The 12,225-nt window shown below is 40.0% G+C and overlaps 1 protein-coding gene across 1 annotated transcript in view; it reads left to right on the top strand.

Moving 5' to 3' along the window:
• Positions 1-12,225, top strand: part of b3galnt2 (beta-1,3-N-acetylgalactosaminyltransferase 2) — a 50,986-nt gene that overhangs the window by 16,930 nt on the left and 21,831 nt on the right. Inside the window, exons 4-6 of the mRNA XM_039737867.1 lie at positions 4,379-4,572; positions 4,970-5,065; positions 10,304-10,414. Coding sequence (XP_039593801.1) covers positions 4,379-4,572; positions 4,970-5,065; positions 10,304-10,414 — 401 coding nt within the window. The remainder of the gene's footprint in view (positions 1-4,378; positions 4,573-4,969; positions 5,066-10,303; positions 10,415-12,225) is intronic.

Raw genomic sequence — 12,225 nt, 5'->3', positions numbered from 1 at the left:
CCTCTCTTCACCCGAGTGTCCAAGACATGTGGCCGCAAGTCGATCATCGAACTGAGGCCTAGGTTTTGTCCTGGTGCCAAGTGCACATATGAACACCCCTATGCTTGAACATGGTGTTCATTATGGACAATCCATGACAAGCACAGAAGTCCAATAACAAAACACCGCTCGGGTTCAGATCGGGGGGGCCATTCCTCCCAATCACACCCTTCCAGGTTCACTGTCATTGCCCACGTGAGCATTGAAGTCTCCCAGCAAAGCGAGGGAGTCCTCAGAAGGTATGCCCTCTAGCACCCCCTCCAGGGACTCCAAAAAGGGTGGATACTCCAAACTGCTGTTTGGCGCATACGCACAAACAACAGTCAGGACCCCTTCCCCACCCGAAGGCGGAGGGAGGCTACCCTCTCGTCCACCGGGGTAAACCCCAATGTACAGGCTCCAAGTTGGGGGGCAATAAGTATGCCCACACCTGCTCGGCACCTCTCACTGGTGGCAACTCCAGAGTGGTAGAGATTCCAGGCCCTCTCAAGGAGATTGGTTCCAGAGTCCAAGCTGTGCGTTGAGGTGAGCCCGACTATATCTAGCTGGAACTTCTCGACCTCGCGCACTAGCTCAGGCTCCTTACTCTTCAGAGAGGTGACATTCCACGTCCCAAGAGCCAGCTTCTGTAGCCGAGGATCGGACCACCAAGGTCCCCGCCTTAGCCACCACCCAACTCACACTGCACCCGACCTCCTTGGCCCCTCCCATAGGTGGAGTGCCCATGGGAAGGGGGACCCACGTTGCCTCTTCGGGCTGTGCCCGGCTGAGCTCCATGGGTGCAGGCCCGGCCACCAGGCGCCCGCCATCGAGCCCCACTTCCAGGCCTGGCTCCAGAGGGGAGCCCCGATGACCCACGTCCAGGTGAGGGAAAACGGCGTCAAAAATTTTTCATTCATCATAGAAGGTCCTCTTTTTAGGTGTATTGTATTTATTTTTTATATTTTAGGTCTTTAGTTGTACAGTGTTAAGAACTACATAATGTAAATGCATGAATGTACTAGAAGGAGATGTTTTATTTTGGTGTCAGCAGAAATATGTAATTCTGTGGTTGACGTATTGAATTTTACTGTCCCAAAATATGTTTGAAAGGCTTATAGGTTCTGATTGCATTAACTAAATGGCCCATTTGGATAGGATGTTTACTTAAATTGGTTAGTGGCTTCTTTTTCAAAATAAGCAGACAATTGATATATATGAACATACTGAATATATGTTATATAGTATATAAATTTTTATAGGTCCAAATCGCAGTCTGATTATTTGGATGGTTACCTACCAGGTGACGTTTGTGGTTGGTAGGACAGTTGTCAAACACCTATCACGTCCTCTCAGTTGTGAGAAGCAGATCATAGATACACGATAGCTAATACCGTCCCTACGGTGAAGCATGGGCATAATCCACAGTCAATATGTAGATAACTAAATGTTATTTACTCCAGTAGGATTTGTGCATAGTTAACCTGCTAGTGTCAAGAGTTACAGATAATAGTGTGGTCCTTAGGGATTAAAAGAAAATTTCTGAGTTTGCCTTGAAGTGGGCCATGTCGTCATCTTTAGTTTTGTTGCAAAAAGGTGGGTGGTAAATGCATAGGTAGCTTTTTCCAGTATGTAATAACTGCCAGACAGAGAATAGAAAGGAAACACCTTTCCTGCATATGAACAGTTGTTGATCCAATGGATGGATCAAGGCTCACATTTCAGGAGTTGCTAACTGTTTGATGCCAAGTGCAAAGGTTCTTGCTTTTTCCCATTCCCTCTTTGATTAAGTAATTGGCCTTGAGTGATCAACCGGTAAGTGAACCTTCTCTATAATCTGTAATTCATAAAATGCACCTGAATTATTCCTGAACCAGAGTTTATTCCGAGATTTTTTTTTCTTTTCTTAATGTGGTTCATTTGCCTTTTTTCCTGTGGGGTTTCTTAATTGCAGTAACTGTGAAAAAGAATGTGTATAAAAAGAATGGCAGTTTACTGTTATTCTCAGAATAGAAAGCATTCAAGATAATGACAAATATGACACATTGTATAAGCAACTAATACAGTGCCAGTAATTACTAGTGCAGTACATGACTGGCATGTTGGCAAATTTCCTATAATATGTTTCAAGTCAAATAATGAAATATTTATACAATAACTGTACACATGATTTAAGAAATAATGTGGTGTCCTTTAAATTTGTTTTCTTTTATTTTACTGCAAAAGTTTGTATTTCTCTATAATTAAAGAATTCAACTATAATAGAATGGTGTGATGTGAAGTGTTTAATAATCCTTATCATAATGTTTCATATCACAAAATTACCTGTGTGTTTGCTCAGTGACAAAATGGTAAAGATTATATCTTTGTCTCAAGAGATCCATGCTGTTCAATTGATTAGTTACATTTAAAGATAAATTGCAAATAAAGGATCCACCTCACACATTTCAAGTCACGTACAGTGGGTATAGAAAAGTATCACCCCCTTCGAAATATTCCCCTTTTTTTTTTGCTTTACAGCCTTAAATGAAAACACACAAATATTTTTTCCAGTTTTACTTACTCAATGCAATCTACAACATCCAAGTGAAAGATATCACAGCTACAGTTCAGAAGAATTTTTAAAAATCAAAAACAAGAACTAGTGAGATGAATAAAGGATCACCCGCCTCCTAAACTCACTCAGGTGTAAGTAAGCACCACTTCCATTGCACAGCATGGTTACTGGCGTCCGTCCACCTGTGATCAACTGTAATCCGTGTGATTAGTGAAGCTGCTCCTGGAGCATTCATTCCACTGCTTGGTAGAGCAACTGACAGCAAACAACTGACAATGGGTGGCAAACCACTTTCAAAAGATCTCAGGGATAGAGTTGTGGACAGACATGAGGCAGGAGATACAAAAAATCTCAAAGGCTTTCTCAATCCCAAGGACCCCAGTAAAGTACATCATAAAGAAGTGGCAAGTGTTTGGTACTACTAGGACCCTCCCTGGATCCGGCCGTCCCTCCAAACTGGATGGAAGAGCAAGGAGGAAACTGATAAGAGAGGCTACCGAGAGGCCAATGGCCACTTTGAAGGAGTTACAGGACTTTATGACAAAGAGTGGTCATGGTGTGCATGTGACAACAATTTCACAAGGGCTCCACAATTGTGGCTTGTTCAGGAGGGTTGCAAGGATAAAGCCTCTTCTCAAGAAAGGCCACATTAAGGCTCATTTGAGCTTTGGCAGAATGCACCTTGAAGATTCTGATGCCAACTGGACAAAAGTCTTATGGTCAAATGAGACCAAAATTGAACTATTTGGTCTCAATACCGACTGGTACACCTGGTGGAAATCCAATGCAGCTCATCATCCACAACACACCATACCTACAGTAAAGCATGGAGGTTGCAGCATCCTGTTGTGGGGGTGTTTCTCTGCTGCAGGGCCTGGGATTCTCGTTAGAGAAGAAAGAAAAATGGATGAGGCAAAATACCATCAAATTCTTGAGGAATACCTGCCACCCTCTGCCAGAAAGTTGAAGATGGGCAGAATGTTCACCTTTCAACACGACAACGACCTGAAACACACAGCAAAATTAACCACACGGTGGCTGAAGGAGGAAAAAGTGAATGTCCTCGTGTGGCCCAGTCAGAGCCCAGACCGAAATCCCATTGAAAATCTGTGGAAAGATTTGAAGATAGCAGACCACCAACGCTCACCATCCAGTTTGACCGAACTTGAACAGTCCTCTAAAGAAGAGTGCGCAAATATTGCTCAATGTAGATGTGCAAAGCTGATAGAGAAGAATCCCAACAGACTCAAGGCTGTCATTAAAGCAAAAGGTGGTGCAACAAAATATTGACATGGGGGTCCTTTATTAATCTCAGTGTGTCTTGTTTTTGATTTTTTTTTTTTTTTTTTATAATTTTGCTGAACTGTAGCTGTGATATCTTTCACTTGGATGTTATAGGTTGCATTGAGTAAGTAAAGCTGGGAAAAATATTAGTGTGTTTTCATTTAAGGCTGTAAAGCAAAAAAAAATGGGAATATTTCAAAGGGGGCGATTCTTTTCTATACCCCTGTATGTGAGCGTATGTTGGATTACGTGTGCAGCAGACCTAAAGGGCTCGGGGAGTTTTAAATGTGTTCAGCTAATTCTTTAGAAAAAGCAGTTTGATCTTAGTTTTGATTTGTGGTCATAAATTATCTTTAGTGTGCATCTTTTGGTTCTTTTTTAAGCATGTTTAAAATGATTTTACTAATATAACAAACTGACTTCCTTCCAGCTTTTTATGTCACTGGTATGTTGACTTTTAAGGACCATTTGCAATGCGTCAGGTTGAATTTCTTCAAGTGGATTTCTTCTCTTTTATAGTGGTTGGACAGGAGATTGAGGCCATAGCTGTGTCGGATACTACCAGCTATTCCCTTTTGGGGGCTCCTCTAGTGAGTGTTGACTTTAAGATCCTTCATGCCATAGTTGTCACCCGACTGGGTGTTTTTCCAGATGGCCATGGTTTGGAGTACCGGGGAAATGTTACAGTCAAGCTTTATCAGCTGGAGCAGGAGGTATGTATGTTGTGAGCCATGTGAATTCTTCTTTTAAATTATGGATTAATTATCCTGTCACTTAAATATTAATAGTATATTAAGTTTGTGACTGGTTTGGTTAAGTGGCTTCCCAGTCACTTTGTGTTATACCCCTCAGTTCTACCTGTGCTCTATGGATTCAAAAAGCTAGTTGGGAATGGGTGGCTATCTGGCTGTTTTACATTTTTGTTTGTTCTGTTAAAAAATTAAGTTGATTCATTATGATCTTTTGTTCAAATTACCATTTTATTATAAAACATTAAAGACTAATGAAAGATTTGGATGTGAATTATAAAAAAGCACTGTAATAACATCTGATGCACATGGAGTTACTGACGTGATATTTTAAAAACCATTTTCAACTGCGATCTTTCAGGAGCCCATTATAACAGCTCGCTTCAGCCCCATCAGCTTTGGAGTCGGCATTAATGGTGTGTGGTACAAACCAGTGGAACAATTTATTTTACCAAAGGTTGGTGCAAAATACATGCATTTATTTATTTATTTTAAAAAAAATGCACAGTAATTTTAATAAGAAAGTGTGCCTTTGATCTCCTTCACTTAAAGTAGTGTAGTATGGCCATTTCTGTTTAGAATTTGGGCATACCAAATTCATATTTGCTAGCATAGTGATCCATGGGTAGGCCTGTTGTCTCACAGACTCTGTGTCACAGGTTCAAATCTTGCACCTCATTGATGTCCTTTTGGGGTTTGCACATTCTCCTTGAGTCTGCATAACCCCAAAGACCTACATTGGCTCTGTGTGGGTGTGTGTGTGTGTGTGAGTGAGTGAGATGGACTGGTGCCTTGTACCCAGAGCTGCTGGGATAGACTCAGTGCCACTGTGACCCTGAGTTGGATTAAGATGGTTTGTGAATGTTCTACAGTATATTCTCCATTTGTCCTACTTACTCATCTATAATAAATGAGCAAATTATTAGGAATGCCTGTACACCTGCTTATCCATACAATTATTTAATTGGCCAATCATGTGACTGTAGCGCAATACATAAAATCATGCAGATACAGGTCAGGAGCTTCAGTTAATGTGCAGTAATTTCAATTGTGGTATGACTGTTGCAAGGCTGGCTGGTTTGAGCTGACAACTTGAGGACCAACTGGGGGAGCAGAAAAGCATCTTGGACTGCGCACGTTTAACCTTGAGGCAGATGGGCTACCACAGCAGAAGACCATGTAGCGTTCCACTCCTGCCAGCCAAGAACAGAAAGATGAGGCTGCAGTGGGCATAGGCTGACCACCAAAAGTGGACAGCTAAAGACTAGAAAATGTAGCCTGGTGAGATCAATCTCTCCCTCTCTCTCTCTCAATAATAATAATAAAATGTAATATTATGCAATTTTTTATAAAAAGGCAAAGAACAAGTAATCCTAAATTAACACGGTAAGACTAGTTGATAAAGAAATGGGTTGTTTTGCTGAAATGTAATTTCACATCTGCTGTTGTAGGAGGCAGGAGCAGAATTTTTTTGGTAGAAGTAAAACTTTCCTTGGAAGTGACTTAAAGTGTATCTTAAGAACTTTTACTAAAATACTTTATTACTTTTTAATGCTAAAACAGCCTGCTATGTTATCAGCAAAATGTACTTTATTTATATTTGCTTTTGTGTTCAGATATTTGATAATGAGTCTAAGTGAACAGTATTGAAGACTTTGCAGAATTTAAGTCCAGAGTTTTAGGAGTGTTGCCGTGTTACTTGGCTGCAAGCTGATAAGACACGAGAACCGGTTCAAATCCAATACATCTACCACAAAACACGGCTCATGGTTTTACAAGGGCTCTTATCTACAAACTTAATGCCACCATAACCCAAACCATTCCCCACCCAAAATCCGCAAATTTCAGTTGTCTAATTTTTGCTCATTAAGATTGAGACCCCGTTTAACCTCGTTTACTCTGCATTTCTGTTAGTCCTTCTTGAATGTGAAAATTGAGTAACTGGGGGAACTGCCATTCCTGATTTTGAAAAAGAACATGGACACTGTAACATGTATGACCACCAGGGGGCGCGGCCACCACCCAAACTTGACACGGACAGACAGACAGACGCTAGCACAAGTTCCAGCACAACACACGTTTATTTTGTAGTGGGAAACACTTCCCAATCATTCCCATCTTCACAGCACAGTGTAACAATAAGCACAGCACAACAAAACTGCACTTTCTATGTCATTTTTCTTTTTGTCTCAATCCTTTCACCTCCACTCTTCCTCCCGACTCTGGCTCCCTGAGTGACGGCAGGCGGCTGCTTTTATGCTGCACCTGGAAGTACTCAGGTGGTCTGGAATCACTCCCAGGTATGGTGGGAGTCCAACAAATTGGGCTCTGCAGCTCGCCCTGGTGGCTCCCATGGAATACCCAACAGCACTGTGCCAGACTCCCAATCCTCATGGAGTCCTGTGGTGATCCGAGGTGCTGCTGTAACACAGGGTAGCTGCCATCTAGCGCTCTGGGGAAGGGAGTGCCATGTATACATCTGCTCCCCTGGTCCTTCTGGTATGGCCCGATGTCAGTCGCACAGTGATTTGAGGACTGCTAGATTGAAAATCACTTAGATATGTCTGTCTGTAACCATTTTAAAAATGATCAGGCCTTACACTGTACATGAAGGATGAATGTGTTAAGTAACACCATCAAAGCTTCATGGTTAGAGAAGTAAGAAATTGCGATATCATGAAAGCCACTTGATGTGTATGCAATCGGAGTCTGCCAATTTATGAAATGAAGCCTTCAAATATTTTAAGATGAATATTTTTTAACATCCAGCTCATCTTACTAAACCTTTTTTTTGTCAGCGCAGCAGTTTTTCCAGGTGAAATATGCTCAATGAAATCTTCAGAGGTGAACAGTCTCCTTTTTATAACACATGAACCGACTAATAAATTCCCAGAAAACCTTCTCTTTGATCATCTAAGGCCTCAGTCCTTATTTTCCTTGTTTAAAAGCTGCTGATGTACACTGAAGATCTTTCATTCAAAGCCTGTAGGAATGGCTTCTGCCCTCCCAGCAGTCCGTGCATTGCTGCAGTAACCTGGTCCCTAGTTGGATTATGGATATGTAGCTTATTGAGTGAGCTTGTCTTTAATCAGGGCGCTATAATTGTGATGTTTTATATCTGCAAGTGGCTGATTTTTTTGTGCATCACGTTAGCTGTTGGTCAGACTCTTTTATATGAGGGCGAAAGCTAGGAAAATGAATGAAATGTGGCTTATTTTGGAAATCTGAATCTAAATCCTTGAACGTTTTATTAGAATATTTTATGGTGTGTGATTTATTCAGCACCTTATCTGCCAACCACGTCTTTTATCTTGGTAAAAAAAGAATGTCTTAAATACTACAGGATATGTAAATTATGATACATAAGGCAGGAAAGCAGACTGAAATGCTGCATTTTTCAGTTATGTAAGCTGATTGTTTTGCATTAATACTTGTTTACCTAAATGTATTGGAGTTTGTCAGTGTTTTGAGCTAAGAGCTCTGAAAATGCATTGTCTTCAAACACTAAGACAGGAGTTGTTTAGAACCTGCAGTTTTCTCCTTATTGGGACTTTGTGTAGGTGTGTGTGAGGACTTGCTGAAAAAAAAGAGCTCTGCTTGAGTAAAATAATGAATGTTGCTATCCTGAGACTTTGATTTCCTTCATAAGGAGTTGGTTTCAAACGTGTTCTTGTAGCTTATAGCCCTGCTAAATTCATAAGCCGTTAGAGTCCTGGGGCCTTACGTATAATACCTTGCTTAGATTCCATGGTAAAATTTTGCTTACACTAAAAAGACAAAACCAGTATACTGTACACATTAAAAAAATCTGATTTTATAAAACCCAATGTACGGCAGTCCAACCCAAAGTTATTCTGTACATCCCAGCTCTACTTAAAAATATGTGCTTATGTTCCTGGTTTTCGCCGCTCCCTGTCACCCTCCGACAGTAACCTTGTATGCCCTTTTTGATGTTCATAACCTAAGCACCATATACATTTGGCCATGCTCCTGAGTGACATGTCTACTTTCCAAATTATGAGAGAAGACATAAGACAATACTTCAGTGAATGTAAGTTTGAGCTATTACTAACACTTGGCAGTGTGTAAGGAATGGCTAGAGGTCATGCTGCCCGCTCCTCAACAAATGTTACTAAAATAATCGCAAATGAAGGATATTTTTTCTCAGTGTTGTAGAAAACAATTAATTTAAAATTTGTCATTCAACAACTTAGGCCCATGGTGACACAGCGTTAGTGCTGCTGCCACATAGTAAAGAGTCTGGGGGTTGAATCCTGGGTACTCCCTGCATGGGGTTTGCATGTTGGTCCCCATTGCTTGCTCCAGTTTCCTCATGCAGTCCAAAGACCAGTGGGTTAGGTGAAATGGCAGTGCTGAATTGTCCCCTCGGGTGTGTGTTTGTGTTTTCACCCTGTGATGAGCTGGTGCTTAGTCCAGGGGTTGTTCCTGCCACGCTAGGATTGGCTGCCCCCTACCCTGGATGAGTGGGGCTAGAGAATGGATGGATCAATGAATGTCCTATCCTGTGCAACTCACTTTTACACATCACCAGTCCTTAAATGAGAGAGAAATACAATGTGCAACTTTAAATTAAGGCTGGTTCACTGCGTCAGATTTGGTATGAGAGAGGCCATTCCAGCTTCAGTATGTTGTATTCAGTATTTTCCTCTTACATGCCAGAAAGACACTGTCAGCAAAACAGATTGTCAGTAGTTAGCAAGAGGGGTTAAACGGTATTACACGTGACTTCAGCCTAAGCCCACCTGTGCAATCGGCATATGGCGGTCTGAGCAAATCTAAATCATGTCGCTTTGTGACAAAATATTTAAAAAAACAAAAATATGATATCTGTCCCTTTGCTGACGCAAATAAATAACAGGAAATGCTCCAACTTTTAAATTGATTAACAAGTCGCACCTGAGTGTTGCACTATGTGTTTATTTTCTAACTTCTTAAAATAAGAGTGCTTATTTTGCCTTAATTATAATACATAGATTATCAAACTAAAAACAGTGTTTTCTTTCATCGAAATATCGTTCTTGATATTTGTTGTCCCTCTTGGAGCCTGCATTACACCGACCATCACACACAAATCAAGTGAGACCCATTCTGTTACAAGTTTAGAACATCTGGGTTTACAGAATGGATGGACATAAGAATGTGACTGAAATGTGCACTGAGCAAGATTTTCTGTTCACTTCATTGTCCTGCCTCCAGAGCTGCTAATACCAAAAAAGTCCTGAAACTAACGCTAAGCCACATAGACACACTGACACTTTTATTAAGGTGGATTAAAAATCACAAAACATTGGAGCTTCATTGGTCAGTTCATTAAGACGTGAATCGCAATGAAAAGCAGAATCCATGTTAAGGTGTCAGGACAAGGACTAAAGAATAGGCTTGCACTTTGTAAATCATTTATTTTTTTTTACAATTTTAGCATTACTTTATTTTGCCTGGAAATTTCTATTGTTAAGTAAAGCATAATTTAGAAAATTGATAAAAGTTTTCAGTGGCAGTCTATGGAATACCAAAATGCATTTGGAACAATCCATGTGAAAAAAGTGACTTGCAAAAATACTCCAATTATCCTTTAACGTTCTCCTGAATTTTGTAGGGTTGTAGACAGTTTAATCCGATTATAAACTACAGAGAGGAGAATCATTGTTTCATTTTGTCTCTTTATATACTTCAGGGGTTTGAAGGCACACTTGTGTGGGAGACCTTAGACTCAGAGGGCCTTATTACAGCAAATGTCACCAGTCTTGCATTTAATTCTGGAGGTGGCATACTGAGAATAAATGCGGTAAGTTGCTCCTTGTTAATACACTTGCATTTGACACTAACAAGTGCTCTGGTCTGTGATGAAAGTAAACGGGCAGGCAGTTGTCAGTGAGTTGTCAGACTAACATTTATCATTTTCTTAGTTTCTTCATTGATGGAGCAGATTTATTAGTATCCGTTATCTTTTTGCTGGTTAGTAAAAATTAAAGCATTATTTCAAATCGTACCAGCATTTGGTAATTTACACTGTAAAACATAGTATAACTTCATTTTATAGCTTTGTCATATATAATATATATATATATATATATATATATATATATATATATATATATATATATATATATATAAAATACCAGCGCTTAGCGGAGATGTAGTGTGTTAAAAGAAGCAATGAAAAGAAAAGGAAACATTTAAAAAATAATGTAACATGATTCTCACATGTAATTGTTTTTTCACTGTTGTGAGTGATGAGTGTTGTTGTCATATATATATATATATATATATATATATATATATATATATATATATATATATATACATATACACACACACACACACACATACATATATATATATATATATATATATACATATACACACACATAAACATATATATATACATATCTATACATATACACATATATACATACATATACATACAGTGGTGTGAAAAACTATTTGCCCCCTTCCTGAATTCTTATTCTTTTGCATGTTTGTCACACAAAATGTTTCTGATCATCAAACACATTTAACCATTAGTCAAATATAACACAAGTAAACACAAAATGCAGTTTTTAAATGATGGTTTTTATTACTTAGGGAGAAAAAAAATCCAAACCTACATGGCCCTGTGTGAAAAGTAATTGCCCCTGAACCTAATAACTGGTTGGGACACTCTTAGCAGCAATAACTGCAATCAAGCGTTTGCGATAACTTGCAATGAGTCTTTTACGGCGCTCTGGAGGAATTTTGGCTCACTCATCTTTGCAGAATTGTTGTAATTCAGCTTTATTTGAGGGATTTCTAGCATGAACCGCCTTTTTAAGGTCATGCCATAGCATCTCAATTGGATTCAGGTCAGGACTTTGACTAGGCCACTCCAAAGTCTTCATTTTGTTTTCTTCAGCCATTCAGAGGTGGATTTGCTGGTGTGTTTTAGGTCATTGTCCTGTTGCAGCACCCAAGATCACTTCAGCTTGAGTTGACGAACAGATGGCGGACATTCTCCTTCAGGATTTTTGATAGACAGTAGAATTCATGGTTCCATCTATCACAGCAAGCCTTCCAGGTCCTGAAGCAGCAAAACAACCCCAGACCATCACACTGCCACCACCATATTTTACTGTTGGTATGATGTTCTTTTTCTGAAATGCTGTGTTCCTTTTACGCCAGATGTAACGGGACATTTGCCTTCCAAAAAGTTCAACTTTTGTCTCATCAGTCCACAAGATATTTTCCCAAAACTCTTGGCAATCATTGAGATGTTTCTTAGCAAAATTGAGATGAGCCCTAATGTTCTTTTTGCTTAACAGTGGTTTGCGTCTTGGAAATCTGCCATGCAGGCCGTTTTTGCCCAGTCTCTTTCTTATGGTGGAGTCGTGAACACTGACCTTAATTGAGGCAAGTGAGGCCTGCAGTTCTTTAGACGTTGTCCTGGGGTCTTTTGTGACCTCTCGGATGAGTCGTCTCTGTGCTCTTGGGGTAATTTTGGTGTGTTGGCCACTCCTGGGAAGGTTCACCACTGTTCCATGTTTTTGCCATTTGTGGATAATGGCTCTCACTGTGGTTCGCTGGAGTCCCAAAGCTTTAGAAATGGCTTTATAACCTTTA

Source organism: Polypterus senegalus, chromosome 16 (genome assembly GCF_016835505.1).
Source record: "Polypterus senegalus isolate Bchr_013 chromosome 16, ASM1683550v1, whole genome shotgun sequence".
Taxonomy (NCBI): domain Eukaryota; kingdom Metazoa; phylum Chordata; class Cladistia; order Polypteriformes; family Polypteridae; genus Polypterus; species Polypterus senegalus.
The sequence above is the reverse complement of the archived record's forward strand: the minus strand, read 5'-3'. Positions and strand labels throughout refer to the sequence as shown.